Source organism: Trichoplax adhaerens, genomic scaffold (genome assembly GCF_000150275.1).
Source record: "Trichoplax adhaerens TRIADscaffold_6 genomic scaffold, whole genome shotgun sequence".
Lineage (NCBI taxonomy): Eukaryota > Metazoa > Placozoa > Uniplacotomia > Trichoplacea > Trichoplacidae > Trichoplax > Trichoplax adhaerens.
In genome coordinates this window covers 4,361,498-4,389,157 of record NW_002060948.1, presented here as the reverse complement: position 1 = coordinate 4,389,157, position 27,660 = coordinate 4,361,498, and the positions used below count along the sequence as shown (strand labels likewise).

The 27,660-nt window shown below is 31.8% G+C and overlaps 3 protein-coding genes across 3 annotated transcripts; 2 read left to right on the top strand and 1 right to left on the bottom strand.

The window, feature by feature from the left end:
• Positions 1-2,235: 2,235 nt before the first annotated feature.
• Positions 2,236-4,683, bottom strand: TRIADDRAFT_57598 (uncharacterized protein; the record flags this gene model as incomplete). Its single annotated transcript, XM_002113396.1, has 6 exons — positions 2,236-3,608; positions 3,802-3,864; positions 3,999-4,037; positions 4,270-4,302; positions 4,375-4,425; positions 4,665-4,683. 6 exons carry the CDS (start codon positions 4,681-4,683, stop codon positions 2,236-2,238), a joined length of 1,578 nt encoding a protein of 525 aa, XP_002113432.1.
• A 7,913-nt stretch (positions 4,684-12,596) lies between these two features.
• TRIADDRAFT_57597 (uncharacterized protein) lies at positions 12,597-19,907 on the top strand (the record flags this gene model as incomplete). The annotated part of the gene is made up of 20 exons (XM_002113770.1): positions 12,597-12,786; positions 13,036-13,152; positions 13,337-13,450; positions 13,556-13,675; positions 13,754-13,867; positions 13,998-14,111; positions 14,334-14,450; positions 15,130-15,246; positions 15,352-15,471; positions 15,770-15,886; positions 16,016-16,132; positions 16,346-16,465; positions 16,644-16,757; positions 16,892-17,008; positions 17,124-17,243; positions 17,394-17,507; positions 18,244-18,360; positions 18,535-18,654; positions 18,811-18,924; positions 19,774-19,907. The coding sequence occupies 20 exons, from the start codon at positions 12,597-12,599 to the stop codon at positions 19,905-19,907; spliced, it is 2,427 nt and encodes an 808-aa protein (XP_002113806.1).
• A 4,912-nt stretch (positions 19,908-24,819) lies between these two features.
• TRIADDRAFT_26462 (uncharacterized protein) lies at positions 24,820-27,099 on the top strand (the record flags this gene model as incomplete). Its single annotated transcript, XM_002113769.1, has 1 exon — positions 24,820-27,099. The coding sequence occupies one exon, from the start codon at positions 24,820-24,822 to the stop codon at positions 27,097-27,099; it is 2,280 nt and encodes a 759-aa protein (XP_002113805.1).
• Between the last annotated feature and the right edge of the window lie 561 nt (positions 27,100-27,660).

The following is a 27,660-nucleotide window of genomic DNA, read 5'->3' as shown; positions in this document are numbered from 1 at the left end:
AAGCCTATACACCTGCATTAAGCTATCATTTACTGTAATAATTATAATCAGAATTGTACAGTTTTGTGAAGAAAGTGTATTAGAAACAGCTCGTGTGTTCAACATGCTTAGTGCTGAAAATAACTAAGCTACTGGCTCTGCTACTGTACGGTAGAGACCATAAAATAAACTACTTCATGCCTCTGGCTCAGCTGCTGAAGAATCTACGCTGCGCTATGCCTCTAGCCACGGACTAAATTTCTGGCGAATTTAATAGTTTATGCTCTAGCTCATGATTAATTTCCAAGTACAGTATAATCGTAATACTGATAATATTGAACTATATTAAAATAAATATACATCGTACACTAGGCTACTGGCTCATCTCCCATATGTATATATAGTATGCCAGATCATCTACTATAGGCTACAGTAATCAGTTAGAGGTCATCATTACTACGAGAGAGAGAAGAGTGCGCATTACGCGTTTCTTACTGCACAAGTGCACATCACATTATTATAGTATAATTATATACCGAACGAAAATCGTAAAATAATATTATATTTAACTGAGAATTTACAGTGCTTTGTCCGTTAACTTAGACTACATGAAAGCAAGCTTAAAAAGTTAATTTAATTTAATTTATTTATGAAGTTATAAATTACGGGCGATTCAGGGAAATTGTTCATGTGCAGTAAAGTATAACGAGCGAGGGGTCTACTACTAAATGTAAATAAGTACCGGCCATAATAAGTCATGAAGGGATTCAAAATTTTATCCAGTCCTGTATTAATGAGATATTTTATTTATTGTAGTAAAATCTGTTTAATTCATCTGTAAGAAGCCTTTACTGGACAAGCAGTGATGTTTTATGAATACTTGTTCATATTCGACATTCCACCTAGTAAAACTATTATATTAGATGAGATCTCTTCGCTTTCAACATCAATTCAAAGCCATAAACAAATTAAAGAATTAGCGGCAACCGATAGTGCTAGATACTGTTTTCTAAGGAGCTTCCATTTTACTACTTTCGATAGAATAGTAACCACCTTATTAATTAACCAGGCTATTATAAGATGATCTAGCCTTACAATAACTCACTACCGAAGATAAAGCGATTATTCAAAGTTAGTCATAATATTTTCTTTCAATATTATATTGATTAGACATTAAAATAATTACAGTATTAATTGCAACAGAAAGATATAGCTTGAATCTATCTAGCATTTATGCTATATCCATTAGGTTTCTTTCTCCTGACAGCATTACTAGAATTGTTCTAGTAAAGGAAATTTTAAATGTCTTTCGAAAAATGTCTGTTCAAAATTTTACTTAGATTAAATTAGTATATGATTGTTCCAAACAAATTTTTGGAATTTATGGTTAGTAAGGCTTTTCTTGAAAAGGATGAAAAATGCAATAATGATTATGATGATTATCTAATGGCTTAGCCACTTAGGAAAGTTCAATGTTCATTTGTTTCGTAGTGGTTTCTGTGCTAATGATTTTATTGAGTTAGTAAATCTACTTCTTAATTATTTTAAGCGAAAATATCTGTGCAAAATTTTACATAGATCAAAATTAACTCATTATTGAACCTATTAACTACATAGAACTCATGGTTAGCAAGATATTTCTAGAACAGGATAAATGAAGCAATGACTGTAATGACTATATAATGGTTTAGCCGCTTAGGTTAAATTCAAAGCCCATTTTTCGTAGTGGTTTTGTCCTCATATACCGTAGATATTGAGTTAGTAAATATATACTTGGTTATTTTGAGCGAAATCATTCCTGTGTCTTTTATTCTTACATGAAAAGCTACTATGAACTCATGGTTTTAAGTTCTTTCTATCATTCAAGGAGTGGAAGAGTTATCTCTATATACTTTGAATGCTAATCACATTACTAATTTTTATGCTTACTTTTATTTATTTCGCCGAAACTGGAAGCAATACAATCAAATCAAACATCTTATTACTTTTTATCAATTTTTTGATCTAGATGATACTCATTATTTATCATAAGTAGGTAATAATAAATTCAGACGAGAAATCTGTTATAGATTGCGTGATCGAATGAGGTCATAGAGTCAATACTGAAGATTCGACAGTATACAAAACTGATGGTAATACAGAATTAGTGATTACAAGATTCAGAATGAATGACGTAAAAGTTAATGAAAGAATGTTTATGATATGATGTGTATTAGTTCTGATAAAGTATAATATAATTTAGGAAATTAATTATTACTATTCTTTAATTTCATGCTTTGGAAAATCACGAATATCTTCGTAGTCATCCTCGTCGTGTTCCGGTGACTTACCGCTGTAAAGCAAATTAATAGCTTCCCAACCCTTGTATGCCTTTTCTTCATTATTAATGTAAACTTTATAGTACCTATCAGCCGTTTGTGTGTCATGGTTTAGTAGTGTAGCAACGTTTTCTTGATCCTTCATCGAGAATCGATTAGCCGAAGCGCTTTCAATGGCTTTTCTGAGCAATGTAGTTGTAAATCCTTCAATACCTGCTACTTTAAATATGACTCGAACATGAGAGTTTACCTGTGATGAGCATAAACGTTTTCCTGACGAATTTAGATAAAAGTATGCATCATTTCCATCCTCTATCTGAGGTACCAAAGGTCGAATATAGTGCCAAAATTCTCTTACCACAACTTTAGAATAATGACTTAAAATAAAGCGAGCATCATCGCATTTGCCTGTTTTATGATCTAAAACAGTAATAATAACTTCACTTTTCTCGTCATCCCAGTTGCCTCGAGAGCAGCGCATATCGTTTAACGTTAAATTGTATAATGGACCAGGCCTAGAAGCACAGCTTAACAACATATGTGCTAATGTAAATCTTAAACCGAAGATATACATTCTATCTGGCAGTTTTCCATTTTTCTTCTTGATCATTTTGGAATATGTCACTAGATCATTATACTTTTTCATTAATGCTGGTTTGTTAACCGCTTTGAAAAACATTTTAGGTTCTAAAACTGAACCTCTTTTACGTAAGTTTCGAGAGATATCGCGAGATCTTTGCTTCATAAGTGTACGATATTTCTTCAATACATCTTCAAGCAGTATCTTTTGAGATTCTGTTGCTTCAGAAATCATTCCTTGTGCCACAGCAAATCTTCTTCCACGCAATATTGCAATAATAATGTTACATAGGAAAGAAGCTGAACAATTTGTTTTCTCATGCATTTCCTTAATGTAGTCTTTTATCAGATGAGAATCGTTTAAATATTCCCAGTTTAGAGCTGTTCCCGATGAGCACCAATATAAATAACGATTAACGTAGATGGCTAGCTGATTACATCCGCTATCAGGCTTGCCTAAATCGTGATAGTATCCTTCTACTTCTTTAAATTTTCCTCTATCAAAATGCTTCATATAGCCGTATTCTTTTAAGAGCCATCTAGTTTTGCCTACAACTGAGGTCAATTCAGGAATTGCAGAAACTTTTTCTCTACTACGCAGGGTTTCGATCCATTTCTTGCATTCGCCATCTATATCTTCATCTAATTTTCTTGAAAGTTCCGATTTAGGATCATTTGGATCAATGATTGACATAAGATCACTTTCATCGCAGGAATACGTATCGCATAGTTCTATAAGAAAATTAAATTGTTGATATTGCTTTATTTATCGTTGATCTAGACTAATGTTATTAATCATAAAGAGTTACTAGCTTTGATATATAGATGTTACTTACCTGTATTTCTTTATCAAACTGTGCAGTTGGATGTTATATTATGTGTAATATTACGAAATTGATATTATTGTAATGTATTGTAGCCCTACCTTTAGTTTTAAAACACTTTTCGAATGTAGTCGTGTCGATATTGTCTTCAAATTTACCGATCACTTCATTAAATTAAATACACGTAAGTTAGGGTTTGATATTTAGATGCATTCCTTTCATAATTCAAAATTTCTAAACCCAAAATTACGAGTACTACCACATTAATTAATGTGAATCGATGATAAATGGTATTTACCTTCTTTAAAATCATCAAAATTCGTATATTGCTTCCCATCTATCGTTCAAGTGCCAATATGGTCGATCAAGCATTAAAATTTTAAATATATGTATATATATATATATAATATATAGTTCAATAAATCCATGGTGCAAGACAAAAAAGACAGAAATACGAAATGATTGTAAGGTATGTCTGTAACTTAAAGAGAACGCATGGAGCACAGAATGCTCAAAATAACTTTTAATAGTATATCTGATAATATAAATTTACTTCTAGTAGGTCTAACCTTTGATATTTTGTTCTGCAATAAGTAACTCGTCTATAGGGGCAAATAAATTTCAATTGTTTTAATTCGTACATCACATAAATTTTTGTTTCTCAAGCGGCATACCTCCAGTTTCAATCCAATCTGATTCATCTTCATCGTCGTTAAACTGATCAACTGCATCAAAACATACATGGAATTTGAAATTTTACAAGTGATATTTAAGTTGGCTATATAGCATGTTTATAGGATAAAAGAAAGTGTATTATTAGTAAATCAGGTTTTAGATCTGCAATTCATGTAAGTACCGATGCCTTGCAACTCATCCTCCGTTTCAACTACTCTTTTTCGTTCTATGATGCTACCTTCATCTGAGGGACAAAATTGTTAGACTTGTAAAATTTTTCCTTTCATACCGTACATAAAGAAATTCATCGTCACTTTGCCGATTTACAAGAAATAATGTTTTACTATTGCATATGTACTTGATAAAGCCGAAAATAATGAGTTTAAATTAACAGCAAATAGCATCAGAAGCTATGAGTTACCATTCATTTCTTCTTTCGGATTGGATTACGTATTTTTATTATGTTAAAGCGTAATGCAAGGGAAAGATTATAACTGTATTGGAATAATGGTGTTGAAAAAAGATGATAGCTTTTATGTCAAAGGTATAGTGGAATGAGGTTAGGTATGTGGCTACTTAATTATTTGCTTTTAAAACAGTGTTACGGTTTTCGGTGTTTGTTGATTGTTATTTACACGAAATTCTATGTAGGTTAGGTATTTAATTCCGCGACTCATCCGATTCCAATTCATAGCAATATAGGCTTCGTTGTAATTACAGTTACCATTACTACTATCTTACATTAACCTATGCATTCCAATAATATTGCTTCGCAGGTGAGCTTGTGATCATAAATTTAATGAAATCGGGCAATACATTACAATTATTGCTTTAAATAGTGATTATCTGTACATCTGGCTCAAGCGGTTTCATAATTGCTTTGTTTGCGATATATAAGGAATGCTAACACTAATTAATGCAGTTTCGACTGGTTATTTTACTCTGACTACTACAGTTAGGTATTCTTCTAATAGTATCGTAATAAAACGATAAATATTTTTAGTGTTCGGATTCAAGTCTAATGTTCTGCAAGTTTTTTATTATCTGTTATTTATATTTGATTACAATAAGCAAAAGCAAGGAATGCGGAAATTGAACAAAATATAATGAAAAACGTATATGAGCTAATTATGAAATCTCACTAGCTTGCCATTATGATAATTGTAAAGTAAAAAGTGCAGGTACATACGGTACGCGAAGCATAGCGAACGTGCTAGTAATTTATAATTTAATTTCTTAAACGATATGTCGGCAGTATTCTGTAATACTATATTGTTATCAGAAAATAAATAACTGACTTCTGCATGACATTATGATTATTAATGAGGATGCTATATCATTGAAATGAATCTAATCATGCACGTTGTGAATATTATCGACGATTCTATCAATACTGTTCGGGTGCTGCACTTAGTCTGTTACTAACCAGTAACTTTGTATAAAGGCAAATTTTTCTTAACTCGTATTATGTCCAAACATTATGTGATATTTTATACTACTATATGTACGGTGTTATCATATCAGAATTGCTCCATAAAAATGTATGTTTAATCTAAGCAATGTATGAAATGATATTCAATTATAAGGAGATCGTAATAGCTATCAAGTATTTTATAGAAATAAATTTAATACAGCAATGAAAAGTTCGGTTAACGATATTTCTGCATGAATTGCCAACTTCTGATTGGACAACTAGATCTAAACTGTTTAATGATTACGTAGTATTTAACTGAATAAATGATTATGTTGGGGCAATTTATGTGGAAGGATGTTGCTCTCAGTTGTGTCATTGACAATTTCTATACTAATGTACTGTAAAAGTGGTAGTAAGTTCTTGTTATCCGGCGAAACTACTCATAGAAATAGAAAGCTGGTAAAGCAGTAACTGTATGAAGTCAAACTAGACGAGTAGTGGAGTTAGGAATCTTGAGAGTAGATAGCTTAGCTGTCTTAGAGAGGTTTATAACAGTTCGTCTTCAATGATATCGGATCATGAGTAAAGTTTAAACAAACTCGTTAAATTGTCAATAGTTCAGCACCTTTCATGCATATACAGTATTACTACATGATGAACATATCAAGAGAACAGAACAATGAGCGTCTGCGTTTTTTACACTACAATTGAAGAGAAAAATAGTTGTATTTTCTCAGTGTTAATATTTTACTCCATGAACATAACTGTAGCTGAACTAAATGCTCCATATTCCTTTTAAAGTTGGATTACTGTACGATAGAGCGCAGAGTGTCGCTTGTTCTCCTCTATTCCGTTTCTGAGCGTAGCACTAAATGATTTCTCAAGTGAAATTAGGATACAATAGGATAACTTTATTTCACTTATTTCTATAAGTAATAGTGAGATACTGTATAAGCATCATAAATTCTCTAATTGAGGCAGTTTTTAATTATTTGCTTAAAATTTGTTTAAAATAGATGTAATATGGATGCACTGCGTAGATTATAGTGTAGAATATGTTATTAGAATATTTAGAAAGATTTTGGAGATTGTAATCCATTTTTTAATTCTTTCCATCACATATGGTAATCTCGATTAATGTCAACATCAAATTTCAAATTAACTACTTAAATTTAGAGTAATTATGACATTTAATAAAATAAACTATTTCAAGTGGCATATGCCGCAATTTGCAAAATTTACAATTTGAGTTTGCATATTGCACGATTTAGCGATGTTGACTATAGAATCAAACTGCTGGTTTATTTTGATTATCACTAACTAAAACTGTTTTATGCAGTATCATGAAGAAAATTAAAATTATTCAATCTTTCGACTGGAGTCTTAAATTTTATAATACAACACGAACTATGTTCCTGTTCCTGCCACTTCCTAAATCCCAAATAATAACATTAGATGTAACTAGATGCGATATCTAGGTACTTGCATATAAACGCATTTCTTCTAAACTGTCTAAAGTTTCTTCTTATTCTTTTAGTATAGTGGATTAGGATAGTATTTGTTTACAATATGAGCATTATAGTAAACTGCTAACACGAAATTCACCGTCAGTAGAGTAGAATATACTTCATTTTCAACTTGGCTGATGGTAAAAATGATTTATTGCGTAAAAATGATCTCACCTTAATTAAAGACGGAGCTATAACTGTAGTAGCTAGTTGTGCGGTATTAAAATCAATTATTTCATTATTTTTGAAAAATGTAAACGAAAGCTGATAATTTTAGATTCCTATAAGTATAATTAAATCATTATCGGAATTATAAAGTCAAAAGAAGAATTACATTTTTAGTATACTGCTTCAGACAATGAAAATTAAATACTATCGCATTTAGATTCAAAATTAGTAATGAGAATATGAGCGACATGCCTATCACTGATACTTTATTCTGAAATACTAATAACTATACTATAATATATATAGTTGTGCTTGTAGTAGCAGTATAGCACTAATAAATTACGGCATTATAAGACTACCTTGGGAAGCAATTTAGCAACATTATTATTCATAGTAGGCGTGCCTACCTAAACTATATGAAGCGGTATTGGATAAAAGTTTTTAAGTTAACTAGAAGTTGAGTTTACCCATGAAGTAGGTACAATACTATAGCTTCATAGGCGTAATAATAAAATATGTTATGTCGTGATAACGTAACTATATTTTGTCTATTCACTAAACTTTGGGCACACCCGTAGGTAAGGCTATTGTTTATGACACACCTCACTTATACGTATGCTAATTATTGTTATATTTTAATTCTGTCACACTTGATGTAATAACAAAAGTTTGTGCACAGTACAAAGTGCTTCATTAAGGTGCACTCTTTCTAGTAACTGTTGATTACGAATTAATGGCTAGTTTATAGTGTAATTATAGTTAATCAGATGATCATTACTTGTTCATTGATTTTATGTTTTATTTTATGTTGACTATGATTAATTGATTCATAATTATATAATTAGGGATCAAGGTGATTTTGATATCATGCTGAAACCTATCCAAGTGAGTACTTTCCGGTGATCAGTGATATGTTTGATTATTTCTTCTCTGGTAGACAAAATGAATAATGCATAATATTTAATAATTAACTTAGCTCCTTATCATTTCCAAATATTTGATAAAAAATAATGCAGTTAATTAAACTGCAGTTTTAACCTAAGTTATCTCACGAAATAGATATAGCTCATTCTCGGTATTATTTTAGTTAGCATAATTACGATTATATTCGAGATATGTATTTAAAACATGATCACCTTATAGCCATAACAGATTAAATCTAACATTGTTGTTTAATGAATGTCTCTGTACATTCTATAAACTTTCACTAAAAACCACTTTATAAGCTGTTTGTTTTATGACTCTATGTCGTTAAAGGGAATGTTGTCTTAGATTTTTGAGCTGTAAAGTCTGGTACCATTGAAGCCATCGTTTATAGCAACTATAATTTGTAGATTGTTCCAATATAGTACGACTTTAGAATCGATTTCCATAAAAAATTAACTATGCAGATAGTAGTCATAATGGTTATTATGTTCATTAAAAACAATTAGCAAACCTGAATGACATTTGATACTACTAGTTAAGTCTCGTTGATTGATAGAGACTGATAATCGTGAATTATATCATTAATAATACACATAATTTTCCTTTATTCTATTTTATAATATCCAACCAATCATTACTATTAGTAAGGTCGCCGTTAGCGTTACCTGATTTTATAATGTACTGTTTCTATGATCGTTCCATGCACTACCACTTTATTTTTGTTGTTCTCAGTTTTTAACTAAACATCAATCTGGAAGTTATCCGGCGATAAAATTCCGTTTAAGATAACATGATAGCCATGTCTACCTTATTAATCTAGTAAGTACGACAAATTTGATTTGAAAATCCACGAAATCACAAATGTAAGAGGTAGATAAAACTATAAAACTACAACCGAATTATGTGTAAGCTGTTGTGTTCATTATTGTACCGATAATGTAACATAAGAATCTGCGGATATGTGCTTACTTGAAAATATTAGATATTAGCCTATTTAAATCTTCTAAACAATAAATAACATCTAGAATTGGAATAAAGGATGGAATGAATAACATTTATCGCAAACTATCATATAAAATAGCAGCTGTTTCTTTACCGTTGATTTTTTTAATTAGTAAACATATGAGCTTCACCTGTTGATTTCATAAAGATCTGAATAATTTGCTCGCCACTAGGTGCAGTAAAATTAGATTGCAATGCGTCCACTTTGGGCTTTATTATGATACGTTATTAACTCTTAAATTTTAATTTTAATTTTAATCAATTTTTAATAGGTGATTATAGGTGTGGTTTATTCTTTAATAACAAATTCCGAGGAAAAACGATTAGAAACTAATTGCTGTAAAATCAACAATTGGTTAAATTTAGGTTCATCCGAATCACTTTACATTAAAGAAGACGAACAACGATTATAGTTGCTAAATATCGTTTCGTAGCTGCACTGACGAGCTTTAATAAGACGAAATATGAGGAAAATTTTGTTTGTCGCCCTTTACTTATTCTTAACTATCGCAACTTTGGTAAGTCATAGAATAAAGTTCAGTTTCAATTTAAACTATTACAGTTAGGTTCCTACTATCTTCTTTTCTTCGTTTAAATCGCATCTTCTAATCCTTAATAATCTATTAAAATCATGAATCACACATTCGATCTCCAAAAGCTTTCCTGAAAATTTACGTATAATTCTACTAGAAACTGTTCATGATTGTAGCTACTACATAGATTACCAACAAAGTGATAAGAATTTCTCTCATTATCGTATACTTTTTACATGTAGTAATTTCTACATGTTTTTCTCAAGCAAGCTTAAATATAGCCCATTACAGGAAATTAGTAATACAGATTACCTTAATCTAAGATAAAATGAATTTGTAAGCTAGTATTATCGTGGCTATAAACTTATTGACCACCTGGATATTACTGTAAATTTTAATGTAGTTCTTAAAATCAGTTATGTCATTGAGTATTTAATATTTGATAGATGCACGGGTCGGTTCTCAATTGTTGATGAATATGAAGAAAGAAACTGATAAAAACGCCATTGATTAATTTATTAGCTAGAAAAATAACAGTTCATGCATTGCTTGACTATTAATTATGTTATAATTGACTATGATTGGGCAAGATCCGAGGGTCTATGAATAATAAATTATATTCCGACAGCTATAATGTCTCTGAATAACAACTACAGTTAGATATAAGTCCCGAGCGGATAACTTACCCTTTCTGAGCATTTTAATTTAACCCCGAATTATCTATAAAAGTTAATTTTTCTATTGATATGTAATTTTAAGATAAGTAAGATAATTGCTTTAAGCAATTTAACTTTAGTTTAATACAAATGCTTTAATCTCACTGATATATCCTAACTATTTATCAAGTTAATTCTTAAATTATGTACTATAGACGTAGCTAGAAAGAGTCCTGGAAGTTAATCTTTAATTATAATTATCGGCTGTGCAGTTCAGCAGTGAACAGATGTTTTGATTTTTACAATTTAGTAGATGATTGTAAGGATTCTAAACATTGGATTGCCGAATACTAATTTCTCCATCAGCATTCCAGTCAGGAGATGACCTAAAAATGATTATAAAGTTATAGATTTAGTATTAGGTGCTTATAATTAATTATTAGAATTGCCTAGAAATAATAGCTAAAACAGTAAGGCTTAAATTAATAAGTGCTTCAGAAAATGAATCCATCAATTTCGTGCTCTTGTGATTGTAACAGAATGCTAAATTTCTAATAAGCAAAAGTCTTTTTAAATGCAATAAGCCAATCTTCGATGTTATTACTCGCATTTTGTGAATCCTATAGTCTAAAATGTTGGTCATTAATGCTTTGCAGTCGATAATTTGAAGCTATTACGTTTCTAAGTACACTTTTTTAGACGACAAGATTAAATGTTACGTTAGTTATTAGCGATGCTAGTGATATTAATTTATCATCATAGACAAATGCGATATTCCAATTTAATTAATCAGAGTTTTCGTGCTGGCCGAATAATTTTTTCGATAACAATTAGCATAACGTTAGTGAGATTAACTAGCTTTAACAGCTGTTGACGTTAATATAAGAGATCCTATATTAGTAGAGATATCTTAGCTTTCATGATGATTTTAATAGTTATGTAGACTGAAAGTATCTGAATAATGTAGTCAGTTGTTATCTATGCTGCATTTGGAAATAGACGATAATATAAATCACTACGGTGTTAGCAGAAGCTCCTACTGTATTGCTTAGGAAGTTATAGTAACTTGTAAGATGGCTGATGATATTTGCCAGTTGTATATGAAGTGAAGTCTTCCTGTTAATAGGTAGTTCTTATCTTTCGTTAACATTAGAATCAAAATGAATTGTAATAAAAGCAATTACTATCCACTAACGTTTTCTTTCGATTTAAATTTTATTGCAATTAGATAGTAAATTCGATTTTTAGATTTAGGTTACGTTTCATGATTCCGTCTAAGATACAAATCATTTTACCTTTGTATTTGAAATAATATTCAGCTAAGGATAAAAAGGTGTTTTTAGGCTTAGATCGATGTTTGAAGGATCATGGTCAATATCATTTTTTCAATTAGCCTCTTTAATTTACCTTGATCAGTTTATGATAACTAAAGTAGTGCAATGATTAATATTTATCATATCAAATGTATACTTTTAAGTCTAATTGACATAGTGGAAATTGTTCGTAATTCTAATTTTATCCGTAGGCCTTTTGTTTTTAATATTTATATTTTTGAGGAAATGCATGCCTTTTGAAATATGTAACTTTACATCTTCACTTTATAGTGTTATGTAGAAGCTGATGTGCATGCCTACATCAGTTACGAATTTCAAAGCTATATAAATAATAATCAAAGTCACTGGAATACTACACTCTGCAATGGTGGTTCTTGTGGATATTATTTCACTTTATGTGGCAATAATTTAACTGTAAGCAGCCCTTGCACCTACGGTTCACTAACTACGAATGTTTGGAATGCATCATCTTCGATACAATTTACAGTTGGTCAAGCTCTAACTGCTGACAATATTACCAATCCGTACCGTGGATCCATCAATGAAAAATATAGAGTAAATATAAAGAAATTACATTCTAAAGTTGAAATATGATCTTTGAATTAATATAGTAGTATTTATCTGATATCTGTTTCTTGTTCTTGAATGTCAGGGTTTTGTCAATGTTCATTTGACTGCAATGGACAAAAACTACGTAGGTAGTACAGACAGTCTTATTGATCGATTTACCCAACGCTTTAATACTGTACCAGGAGCTTCTGAAACAGCTACTATGATAGGGACAAGGCCAATTTCCGATAAATCGCAATTTAGAATAAATGTTAGTGTAGATTGTGAAAGTACTTGGACTGGGATAGACTGTAATACAGGTACGATAAGAACAAGCTATCTACATCCGGGACTTGAAAGTGCCTTCTTACATGGAGTTCTTCATCTATTAATAATTTTATATAACTACAATACTACAGTGTAATTTTAAGATTACTGCTTTCCTTAAGATCATATATAAAGTTTATTTTTAGATTTTAGGAATGATACTTTTTCTTATTATCGACAAAAGTTGCTGCACAAAGACAATTAATATCAGCTACATTCTAAAAGTAATGCCATTTTTATAGATTTAAATACGTGCCGGAGTTCGCCCTGTTTGAATGGTGCCACGTGTAATAACACCGGCCCTAATGCATATTCATGTGTATGTGCTACTGGATTTAATGGTACAAATTGTGAAATAAGTAAGCAAAATCCGATTATCTGAAATTGAATATTCTTCGTTAACAAAGCAAAGATACTTATAATATTTATCCTTAAGTAATCTACACGCGTGGGATATTTCAGCTGTTACGATTATTGCCTTACTTATTCGGCATGCATTGAGTTTGATTTTGCTAAAATGGCATTAAATTGATATACGAATAGATATCGACGAGTGCGCATCTAATCCATGTCAGCAATCTTCTACGTGCGTTGATGGAATAAATTCATATACTTGCAATTGTCCCGCAGAATGGACTGGAACCAGCTGTGAAAATGGTACGAAAAGTATTAATGTCCGATTATTCTGTTACTCTGATATCTTTAACTAATATAATTGATTTCTAAAGAGCTTTATTCGTAATATTCTATAATTTCACTTAGATGGTAATCTATGTCGAGTTAGCTCTCCATGTGTTAATGGCGGCGTCTGCACTTACACTGGCATCTATACGTATAGTTGCTTGTGTCCTACAGGCTACACAGGCCAAAATTGTTCACAAGGTAAGAAGCACATAGTCAGTTGTTATCAACTTGGCTTGTTTAGACTCATGATTCAGTTATCGAACGCATATTTTGCAGATTTTGATGAGTGTAATTCTAACCCTTGCGTGAACGGTGCAACATGCGTTAATATGCCATTTCGCTATAATTGTTCTTGTGTTGGTGGTTTTACTGGTTTACACTGCGAGACAAGTAATAAAAATAATTTAATGATTAAAGTCTGTCAGTAATGTTATTATCTATCTTATTTACACGAGTATTTCACTTTAGTTCTAATTTCTCAAATTTTATGTAATTTACGTTACTTAATGGAATTTATTAGATATTGATGAATGTGCATCTAATCCTTGCCAAAACAACGGTAACTGTACCGATGGAATTAATAGTTATACTTGCTCTTGTACAACATACTATTCAGGAGCCCAGTGTCAAGTTGGTAAGTTACTATGAGATTAATATTCTCCGAGCCTTATTATCCTAAAGTATACAGTATCCTACAGTAACAACTAGGAAGTAACATTAATCACTTAATAGAAAATAAATAGCTAATGCTATATAAATTGCTTGATCTAATTTACAAATCAAGAAGTCTGTATTGAAATACTAAGGTACTGATAAAGCACTTAAGTTATATTTATAAACATTTATTATTTTCTAGATATCAATGCTTGTCGTGTATTTACTTTGTGCACCAATGGAGGTACATGCGTGCCATCTCCTCTCAATTATACTTGCGTTTGCCCTTCTGGGTACAGTGGCAGAAATTGCCAAGATGGTAAATTGCGATAATTATACCCTCTTACAATACGATGCACGTTCTAATCAAGAGCTACATTCAATGTTTTCTTAAATAACAACTACGTTAGTTAAAAATACATAACGTGATTCATAATAATTAGGCTATAGATAAATATGATACCGAACTAAATTGATTGAGATTGCTATTGTGTAAGCACGCAACAGAGTAAGTGATAGGGTAGTAAATTAAATCATTTGCAATTTTTAGTTTGCTTTAGGCATTTTCTAAAAAAATTGTTAAATTTTTAGATCACACCCGGTATTTTATAGCATCTTTACAAATTGTATAGTTCTACTACAGTTCATAGTGGAATTACAAGCTGATAATATCGAATACTGTAAATTTATGGGTTAAAATTTGATTTTCAAATAGCTATGAACCTCGATAGTTGCAATCTAGCCTTTTATTGGTCTATGATAAGTCATGGTATAACTCAGTTAAATGATGCAAATATTATAGATCATACAACTAAGTCTACAGGGTCTGCTGTTGTAAAACTACGCATTGCAGAGATTTTAGTACCGTTTTTGATTGGGAGATACATAAACCATTGGTCAAAATTCGTCGTTATTAAGTAAAATTATAATCCAAGTAAATACAATTGCTGGAATGTAATGATGTATCATTGTAACAAATTTCATGAATGCAATTTCAGATGTTGATGAATGTGCATCTAATCCATGCCAGCATGTATACGCGACATGTCATAATCATGTTAATTCCTACACATGCAGTTGCCCTAGCGACTGGACTGGCACCCGATGCGAAAAACGTGAGAATTTCCTTGATATAAATTTTATTTTATGAGCAAAGGAAGCCATTATGTTTTAAAGAATTAGTAAGTAATAAGTTTTTATATACTGTTGGTTTATAAAAGTTAAAGATGTTTGCGTTAAAGATTCGCCATGCGTAAATGGTGGGACATGTATATCGACTGGAGATTTAACATACAACTGCAATTGTCCAGCTGGATTCACAGGAATAAATTGTCAAGACCGTAAGTAGCGAGTATTTCATTAAACCTTTAGATCTAACTTGTAGTTTGTTCTCTTTATGGCAGTTATTTAGTCGATCAGTATTCAATTCAATAACAGATGAAACATATACATAACGTAAAATATACTGTAGGGGTAGATTTTCTTAATGGTAAATTTTGTTAATTAATAACATGTAGTTCATCGTCTTTACAGAAAGTATGTAGCGGATCTGTATTGAATTAGGTGACAGATAAACTGATAGATAACATGAAATATAGATAAAGATTTTCTTAAAGGTAAATTTTATTAATTTCTCAGAGGTTACCGTTTGCTCATCAACTCCATGCCTTAATAGCGGGCAGTGTATTCTTGGATCTAACAGTTACACGTGCAATTGTACATCGACTGGCTTCACTGGTAGTACATGTCAAACAAGTAAGATTGTTTTTCTGTTTTCTAACCAGTCACTTTCGCTCGCTGACTTGATTATCGAATCATGATTGCAGGAAATCGTGTTATCCTATAATACTGAACATAATCATCATTTTAATATTTCTGTTGCAGATATAAACGAATGCGCATCGAATCCTTGTGTCCACCCTTATTCCACTTGCCATGATGGAGTAAATAGCTACACTTGTGCCTGTCCTGCACAATGGACTGGTGCACGTTGTGAAGTTGGTAAGATCTGTGATTCTAGAAATACTTTAAAATTTTAAAACTCAGCATGCTACAATAAACTCTAAGTGCCATAATTTGATTTTATTAGTAAAGCTAACGTAACTGTATATAAAAAAATATCTGGTATATTCAATTTACTGTAAACTGATGCAAGTAGATACAATATCTTGCCATCAAAAAATAGATGAATACATATTTTCCTTATTTTAACAGATGGCGATTATTGCCGCGCATATTCGCCATGTCAAAATGGCGCTACCTGTAAATATCTTGGCCTCGCTTCCTATAATTGTACTTGTGCTACAGGATATACTGGTCAAAATTGTAGTCAAAGTGAGTTATGATATAAACTTCTTATTTCTGACTGGCAGTGCTGGATAAATGAAAGGAATACAAACCATCGCTCACATTTCACATAACCATAAGATAACGATAAAATCTGGCTACTACTTTTAAAGTTTGCGTTAATAATATACTTCTTACCTTATGGTTATGTTTACTTTTGTTATAGATATCAATGACTGCGTTGGAACTCCGTGTTCCAATGGTGGAACTTGTAAAGACGGACTTAATTCGTATACTTGTTCTTGTAAAAATGGTTTTACGGGTTCTGCTTGCCAGACAAGTACAATTTTGCTGAAATATGAATTCACCATGTTTTTATGTTTTAAACTGAAAAACTCTAATACTCCAGATTAAATGTAGTCATAAAATAGTAATTACATTACAACCTAATGCAATTAATTTATTTGTGATTAGATATTAATGAATGCACTTCCAATCCTTGTCAACATCCGTATGCAACTTGCATAGATCAAGTTGATGGATATTTATGTAAGTGCCCTCTCGATTGGACAGGAACTCTTTGCGAAACAGGTATCTTATGAAAAAATTGGCTGAGCTTTGAAAACAGCCAAGCAATGGCTAAGAATTATGAAGGCATTTAATTTTGGTTTATCCATTACTAATCATAATCCAAAATAAAATTTAGATGCGAATCAATGTCGACTTACTTCACCTTGTAAAAATGGTGGTGTTTGCACAGTAACTGGAGCCTATACTTACTATTGCAATTGTCCAGTAGAATACACAGGAATAAATTGTGAACAAGGTAAAGCATGCAATGTACACAGAATTTTGCTATTATAACTTGTTAAAATATCTTGAGAAGAAGGTTATTCGTATTTACTCTTAAGTAATATTACCATTTCATTCTGATTTTCTGCGAAATTGTCATAACAATTTCTACTCTAATACGCAGATGTTAATGAATGCAACTCCAATCCTTGCCAGAATAATGCAACATGCAATAATTTCCCTTTACGATATACCTGTTCATGCCAACCTGGGTATAGTGGCATTCATTGCGAATCGAGTAAGTGTAATTTGTCTGTCTGATAGATATGGCAATAGTATAAATGAATGCGGACCAAAGATTTCAAATTTAATACTTTTCGTTAGATTATGTAGAACATATTTTATTTAAATTAACTTTTTCCTCTCGTAAGAGTAGTGATTTCAGCTAATTACAGTAGTTACATAAATTATGGTAGCATTAGAGAGTAGAACAATCCGCTATGCCTATAAAAGCCTATTCACTACAATATGTAATTATCAATAAATAGTTAAAGAGTGAAAATATTTGATAAAATTTGCCGATTTTACCTTTCTGCCAGCTAGACTTTCCAATTACTGCCAGTTGTTATGCAATTGTCTGAGTTTAAGATAAGAACTACACTATAGTTATATTAAGTATTTTATATAATTTTATAATACTATCAATAATGTTGGGTTAAATTAAAAAAATTGGTAGAATAAGAATAATTAATATGTAGTAGCTATCACATTAAGACAGAAGTTCTAACGTCATCATAGATCTATTTGGCGATTTTAGTTCTAACTAGATGTATCAATTACCAGACATAAATGTGCTCCATTTAGATTATCTTAAGATACTGAAAACTATGTTAGTTTTCTGCCTACTTATAATCGATAGTTTCATTTATTTATAGTAATTGATAGGTCTTCTGATCACAAAATTTTATAAATTAATTACATTAGAGAACTGTGCCTTTAAAATAGTGATCATTTTTCATGCTTATTTGATATAGATATTAATGAATGTGTTTCAAATCCTTGCCGACATGAGAATGCTACATGTGTAGATAAAATAAATGGATATAACTGTAATTGTCCCGCAAACTGGACAGGAATCCATTGTGATAATGGTATTATTGTGGAAATATTATTTTTCATCTTAATATCAAGATACCTTAGTGATAATCTTTGACTATGCTGCACTTCCTTGACTGTCTGTATTTTTAAAATTTCTTGTTAAAGCTCTGTTAACCTAATGCATCAATGAAATTTGTTAATATCTCCCTAAATTATCGCCGTATCAGATACTGATCAATGTCGAAAAGCCAATCCTTGTCAAAACGGCTCAACGTGTATTTCTACAGGCCCTTTTAATTATCAATGTACATGTATTACTGGATATACTGGCAAGAACTGCCAACAAAGTAAGTGCTATCTTCAATTCATAGAGTCAAAGCATATTGGATTTATACCAAATAATAGACAATTAAAACTTTAAGTTAGCCATTATGTAAGCACGTCTTCAGCTTTATTATAGTATATTTGTTAATTTTATTGTTTCTATTGTAATAATTGGACAGATATCGATGAGTGTGACTCTAACCCTTGTCTAAATGGCGCAACTTGTAACGATCAATTGAATGGTTATAACTGTTCATGTGTCCCTGGGTATATTGGGCTGCATTGCGGTACAGGTAATTAATCTACTTATTAAATGTCAATAAAATGCGTATTTCATGGAATTGCACCGTATTATTATTCAATTTGAGTTATTCGCCGTCAATTTAGATATAATGCTCTTTCTTAGATTAGAAGCTCCTTTAAATATATATTTTATGTATTTTATGCTAGGTTAATTAAATTTCTGCAGTAAAATTTGATAATTTATTAAGAAAATTCACTTGTGATCATAGCAATTGACTAATTAGATTTCACGTTGAATAACTTCCATTAAAATTTAAGTCTGGTTTGGTATAGGTAGTCACTTGTTGAAGATATATTGATAGATATATAAAATAACCATTCCTAGTGGATATTTGTTTAAATGAAGACAGCTCTTGATTGAAATATTATTTTAACGAGACAGTCTCATAGAGTTCGAAATTAAACTGAGTTAAACTAGTATTGTGAATTTATGTATCCAGATTAGTCGATTTTCATTATGATTATTGACCTCATTTACAAATTTGCTAATTTGTCTAAATGTTGTTTTAGTGACATATGCATCTTTAGAATTTATCTATAAAATTTCTCACAAATCATAATTTTGATAATTATACTCAAAAGATGATATTTTGTCAATGAAGTTTTTAATGCATTAAAATTCTGGTGTGATATAGCTTTTGGCACGATGCAGCGAAGAGATAACTTTCATATAATGAGTTTGATTAGTTTAATTCAAAGAAATTTATAATATCAAGATATAATTAATGCTATTGGAGCACATTATACGTACTACATGTTTTACATTTACTATGAAATTTAACTCTTCGAAATTAGTATGCTTAAAGTAAAAAGTCTCATTTAATTTTTAAATCTCATAGATATCAACGAATGTTCCTCAAATCCTTGTCAACATACTAATGCTTCTTGTATGGATAATATTAACGGTTATACATGCCTTTGTCCAGAACAGTTTACAGGAGCTCACTGCGAAAATGGTATGCGCGCTTTATAAGTTAACTTTTAGATTCGGATGATAGAAAAAATAAATATATAAATAATGCGTGTGATGTTATACTTCCATTTTGGATATTGATGTAATTAACTTGAAGTAATTTTGGAATAATAACAATTTAATCTGGTTGATAGCGTATACGATGCCATCGCCACATACCTACACCGTAACATATATGTATATAGTTATTGAATTAATGCTAAGCATTATTTAGTCGATATTTTGAATAAAATGTAATTTTCGCCATTCATTTAGCTTATAATATAATTGATGTAAACTATTTGCTTTCTATATATGTGATGTTAAAGATTCCAATCTTTGCCGAACCATGTCGCCCTGTCAAAATCGAGGCAGTTGCAATTACCTCGGCAATTATCACTATAGATGCTCATGCCTCCCAGGTTATACGGGCACTAACTGTGAAACAGGTGAGAATAGCTCTATCGAAATTAAATATTCTATGTAAAATTTATACGATTTTATTGTGAATTAAATTAAAAACACATTCCACATGAATTTAGTTATAGTACAGATGTTATCAGATAGGCGACAATAGTTAATATTATTATTATCTTATGCTTAGATTTTTTCTGCTGTACAGTAACTCCTTTGAAATTACCTGTCCACCATAGATTTGCAAATGAAGTAAAATATAGTTTATTAGTTTAATGATTAATTTCTTCAAGAGCAAAGTTAAGCTAATGTCCTACGTTACTCTAATAAATTTACAAATGATAATAATCGTTATCGCTATTTTTAGCTTTCGATTGCTTCTACTTTATCGTAACTAATTTGAAAACTATCCACCAGTCATAGCTTAGAAATTTAAATGAAATTTAGTTAAATAGTTCATTGATTAATTTCTGAGATGCTAAAAGTTAACTTAACGTCATGCTGTTACTCTAATTAAATTACAGACGTTAATGAATGTTCATCAAGTCCCTGTATAAACGGCGCAACATGTAATAATCTTATTGATTACTACACTTGTCAATGCTTACCGCAATATACTGGCATTCATTGTGCAACTGGTAGGTTATTTTTTATCCAGTGATCACCATAATCAGTAATTCTAAAACATCAGTCGCGATAAATAATTCGTCTTGTTTTACTGCAGATATGAATCTCTGTAGGGTAAGTCGACCATGTCTTAATGGAGGAATATGTTCCTATGAAGGGCCATTTAATTATACTTGTGATTGCCTATCAAATTATACAAGTGCTAATTGCGAAAATGGTAAATATGATTTGTTAAGATTTTCTATTTTAGAATCAGCATCTCGTTTGCGCTTACTATTAAATTTTAAGATCAATTTTGAGAGCTGATCAATCGGTATTGCCTGTAAAAATGCACTGATTAGTTGAATTATCATTTATAGATGTGAACTAAGCATATGTTAATTCAACTACATTAGATTTAAATCCATGCCGTAGTAATCCCTGTAAAAATGATGGCGCGTGCATAAATGAAGCAATTAATACATATCAATGTAAATGTGTAGAAGGATATACTGGAAAAATTTGCGAGACAGGTAAGTTTCTGTACCAGCGTATGACAAGCAGAATGCAAACTTAATCTTGTTAAGCTGTAAACTCTTGGTTTAAGTCACGTATAAAATAGGGTAGCATTAATGGAAATAGCACGGTATATTAAAATCTAAGGAAATAGTAAAAAAGTATTCACAGTATAATTTTATCTAAAGCCTTTGTATAATGTTGATTGCTCTAGATATTGATGAATGCTCATCGACGCCTTGCTTTAATGGGGCTACATGTAATAATTTTATTGATTACTACAATTGCTCTTGTGTACCAGGATGGACAGGTTCAAGCTGTCAAACAGGTACAGAATATAAGCAATAAAGGCGTTATGTTAGCATTTGCTATTTATGAATCAAATTTTATCTTCTTGTGTATTGGCTAAAAATGTTTATTTATAACTTGTATAATAAGAGCTATTTTGATATTTTTAAAGCAATTTGTAGAACAGGCTGTGATTTATCTCATGCTAACTGCACAAATTCACCTGGCCAATGCTAGTATGTTTCAAAACGTTAAAAAAAACGATGTATTTCATTAATAACATTTCGAATAAAACATTTTTGGTTGGCTAATGGTTATACTGGTATCTATTTCTTATTTAAACTAAATTGCAGTTGTAACAGCGGATGGTCCGGAAATACGTGCTCCAGCTGTGTGTTAAAAGATGGATGTACTGGTAATATTCTATACAAATTTATGCTGCTATACAGTATAGTATTTTAAAATTCAATTAAATATCAAATTATTTCTATTTAGGAAATGGTTACTGTGCTAATGGCAATGATTGCGTTTGTCGTACAAATTATAGCGGCGGAAACTGCCAATATGGTAAGGATGTTATCGCTGTAGTAAGCAATTATTCATAAAACACTTGTCCTTTGTGCTCGAGTTTCTCGAATCTGAACCGATTTTCTTTAATTAGTGGGTATTAATTATATAACGTTTATTTCCATATCAAAACAAAAAGACTTTGAGTTTGTAGAATTTTATAACAACTGCTGTATTGAGGTTTAAGAATTGTCTCCAAAAATACTTTCTTTAGGCTTTAATTTGTAACAATCAACGATTAATTATGAGATCATTTTCTAGGCATATAGCGATATAAGTGCTATATATCTACTCTTAGAAGGGTATTACTCCTACTTTCTGGATAATTTATTCATAAGCAGTATTTTTTATGAGACCATGTTCAGTTAAATTTGTATAATTTTAAGTCAGGAAATTACGGATTGCACAGCATCTATATATTTCTGAAGCAATAGTAACGCTGTTTATCTGATTACGGCACTTTTTGCAGATAATAACCGATGTCGTTTAAGGCCATGCTTGAACCAAGGCGTTTGTAGTAATATTTTCCCAGACAGTTATAACTGCTCTTGCCAAGCCGGATTTACGGGATCACTCTGCGAAACGAGTAATTTTAGACTTATTTGACTGAATTCAATATTATGTTATCGATAGCTACTATGCAAGCCTATGACTTCAATTATTTATATCCTAACATATCTATAACTATTGCCATCTTATAGATATTGACGAGTGTATTTCTAATCCATGCTCTAATAATGCAACTTGTTCGGATAGTATTAATGGTTATGTCTGCGTATGCCTTGATAACTTTAATGGAACTGAGTGCGAACACGGTAAGTGATAAGAAACTGAACTTATTTGCGATAATGGAAAAATGAGGCTAAGATATGTAGTTTATAGAATTAGCCAGAAAAATTTTCTGGCTTACGCTTTTGTTAGGCCATCATTTATATTGTATGAGTGTGTATTTCTAGAATTGGCAGCTTCTGCATGATGTAGTTCTATAAACTTCGTGGTCCGAACAGGATATTGTTTATAGCGCCTGAAGTAGGAAACTATACAAGTTCAGTACTTTGACTACTAATGCGGATAATTTTCATAGCAAAAATATTAACACCAGATCAACGTTTGCCTGGATTAATCAAGCCCTATATCACGTTGAATATTACAGCTTGTAAATACAGAATAAATTAAGCAGCACTGGTACTTAAATGTTGATCTGGTGGGCAATTATTTTTTTTTTATCAGACTTATACATTACGATCCAATAGCCCAGTAACTTTAGAATACTGCCTAGAATCCAGCTGAATAATTTAATAACAGTAATACGAAATGAATTATAATTTACTAGTCCCAATAAAATGGAGAATAAAATTCAATGACAATATTACAATTGCTGTTAACAGTAGTTCTATCATTAGCTATGCTAACCGACTAAAATTTATATTAGTGTACCCCTCTAAGATGAATTCATGGTTTAATTAGGAATCTAAGATGTTTCTACAACACACTAAGGCCGAAAAATATTTATTTAGACCTGATCAAAGATAAATTTATTTCATACACTTTTTCATTAGATCATAACAGGTGCAGAATCACCCCATGTCAAAATGGTGGAACATGTGTTAATGTCGGAGCCAATCAATATCGATGTGATTGCATACCTGGATATAACGGGACTGATTGTGAATACGGTCAGTCTGCTATTATGCTAAATAAATTATTTATAGTGCCGGTTATTAGTATTTTGTGGAAAAGTGGATTTTTTTAAGCATCTTTACTAACTAATGCTATTCTACGGATAGACGTCAATGAATGCCACCATCAGCCCTGCCAAAATGGCGGCCAGTGCATCAATTTGTTGAATGCGTTTCAGTGCAATTGTACGGATAATTGGTCTGGATTTACTTGTCAAGACGGTAACAGAGAGTATTTAAAACTTTGAATCTTGTTTGATTTTTTCTTAACTGAAGATATGGTGTTGTTTATTATTTTTAATTATACTAAATCTAGCATACTTCGTCTGTTTTATACGATATAGATATTAATCGTTGTAGATTTTCCCCCTGCTTAAATGAAGCCACCTGTATAAATTCAGCACCAAATCATTATAATTGCTCCTGTGCTGCTGGCTTTAGAGGGGATCAATGTGAAATAAGTAAGAAGACAGGTTTAAACATTCGCTAGTGAATATAGAATTCTAATGATTGTTTACAAATTCAGATATTTTTGATTTTGCAAAGAGTTGCATATCGGCTGATGTAGTTTAATTCATCAATTAAAACCTTACATTATTTATGGCAGGATTGATAAACTTGGTGCCAGTTATTGTTACGAATTAAATTACTGTAGTAAGGCAGATGTTGACCAGCTAGTTCTTTTGAGTTATGGCGCACCTATGCAACATTCACAGTTATATCATGTATCGTATTGTCGAACATTAATATAAGTCTCATCAGCTAATACAAGTCAGTTAGCCAGCTTTGTAGATAATGATTGTGTAATTTATAAGGCAAGTCTAGGGCAGCTAATGTTCGGGTAAATTAATGAATTTTCCGGAATGTTTTTATTTGTAGATATCGACGAGTGTAATTCCCGTCCATGTTTGAATAATGCAACTTGTACTGATAGGATTAATAACTATACCTGTACTTGTCAAGCTGGTTTCAGTGGTAATATATGCTCAACAAATATTAACGAATGTGCTTCCCAACCTTGTATTAATAACGGCCAGTGCATGGATCTTATCAATGAATATCAGTGTAGTTGTATGCCTGGCTTTACTGGAGATCATTGTGAAACGAATATGAACGAATGTGCTAGTAATCCTTGTGAGATTACAGGCACCTGTATCGATGGTATTGATGGCTATAATTGCTCTTGTTTAGCTGGTTATACGGGGACTGATTGTGAACTAAATGTTAATGAATGCGACAGTAATCCTTGTCTTAACAGTGGTATATGTCATGATTTTGTTAACGGATATAATTGTACATGTATTTCTGGCTATACCGGTTCCATATGCGAAGTCAATATTGATGAGTGTTTCAGTAATCCTTGTCAAAATGATGCTAGTTGCACTGATTTAGTGGCTGGATATAACTGCACATGCTTAAATGGATATATGGGCACTTTATGCCAAACGAATATTGATGAATGCCAGTCTAATCCTTGCATGAATGAAGGTATATGTATTGATGACATTAATAGCTACAATTGCTCATGTATGCCTGGATATACTGGCTCACTTTGCAAAATTGATATCAACGAATGTGATAGCATGCCGTGCATCAACGAAGGCACATGCTTCGACTTAATCAATAACTATAACTGCAGCTGTGCTGCAGGTTTTACTGGATATGATTGTGAAATCAACATCGATGAATGCAGTATTACTCCGTGCCTCAATAATGCTACATGTGTCGATCAGGTTAGCGCATACAATTGCACATGCTTGCCTGGCTATGCTGGCGATCGCTGCGAAACAGAGTTAATGGAGTGCGATAGCAATCCATGTCTTAATAGTGGAATTTGTTATGATTATCCTAATCAATATAAATGTGCCTGCATGTTTGGCTTTACTGGTAAAAACTGCGAAACTAACATTCATGAATGCGGTAGTAGTCCTTGTATTAATGGCGGTACTTGCTTAGATTTAATTAACAGTTATAACTGTACTTGCGAAGCTGGATTTATTGGCACACATTGTGAAATCAATGTTAATGAATGTGGATCTAGTCCGTGTATCAATGGTAGTTCCTGTAATGATCTTGTTAATGGCTATAGTTGTACCTGTCGTAGCGGTTTTACCGGCATCTATTGTCAGAGTAATATTGATGAATGTGTAAGCCTACCATGTATGAATGGGGGAACCTGCACAGATTCTGTCAATGGTTACAGATGCAAGTGCGTAGCAGGATATACTGGAGTAATCTGTCAGACCAATGTTAACGAATGTGCAAGTTCTCCTTGCCTAAATTCTGGAAACTGTATGGATCTTGTAAATGGATTCAATTGTTCTTGTGCATTGGGCTATGCTGGAATTACATGCCAGACTGATATTAACGAGTGTCAAAGTAATCCTTGCCAAAATTCTGGAATATGTAGCGATATTGTTAATGGTTATACCTGTTCGTGTCGATCTGGTTATACAGGAGGTATTTGTCAAACTGACATTAACGAATGTGCAAGTGGTCCATGTCAGAACCTTGCTATATGCGTTGATCTACCTAATCGCTATAATTGTTCATGCTATCCTGGCTTTGATGGTGATCGCTGCCAAAGTAATATTAATGAATGCCAGTCAGAACCCTGTATGAATTTAGGTACATGTAGTGATTTAATAAACTCGTATAGTTGTGCATGCAGAACTGGATTTACTGGTGCAAGTTGCCAAACCAATATCAACGAATGTCAGAGCCAGCCTTGCGCTAATGGTGGAACGTGTATCGATTTAGCAAATGGCTACTCATGTAATTGCAAAAACGGTTATACTGGCGCCCAGTGTACTATTAATATCAATGAATGCGCATCTAATCCTTGCCTTAACAATGCTTATTGCATAGATTTAGTCAACAAGTATAACTGTAGTTGTAGTGCAGGTTACAGCGGTACCTTCTGCCAAATCAACATTAATGAATGCGCTAGCTCACCCTGCAGCTTTGGAATTTGTTTGGATTTAATCAATAGTTATCGTTGTAGTTGTTCTTCTGGCTATACTGGGTTATATTGCCAGTCGGATATCAACGAATGTGCATCATATCCTTGCTTGCGAAATGAAAACTGTATTGATGGAGTTAATGGATACACATGCCAACCAAGTGCGTATAGTAGTACATAACTGTGAACGGAAGATTATTTTTATATAATAACTTCTGTTCTTGTATTCTTTACAGTTGTAAACATTTGAAATATTTGTAGCATTAATTTTTATAACACAACTTTCTTCCATCTGTCTTATGTAATAGAACAAATTCCGGTTATCAGTAGCATAACCATCGAGCCTCACAACTGCACGACAGTTACAGCTGTTTGGCAGTTAACTAATATCAATAACGACCCTGTAACAGCTATCATTCTTCGCTGGAAAATCACTTCACACATTGTGTGGTCTAGCAGAAGGTTGTTGTCAACAGCTAGGAATGCTGTAATTCCACAGCTCAGGGCAGGGTTTAGTTACACTTTTGGTATTACAGCAATTGCAGCAAATGCTATCAAGGCTGAATATCAGTTCGACGTAACCAAAAATTACACATTAAGTATGTGGATAGTAATATGTATATATATGGAGTAATCTTAGACAAATATAGACTTCTTAATTTTTGTACTTAACTACTGCTATTAAACGTTTTTTGCAAATTGCGAGCATTTTAATAATACTGTTTAATATAAATAACAGATA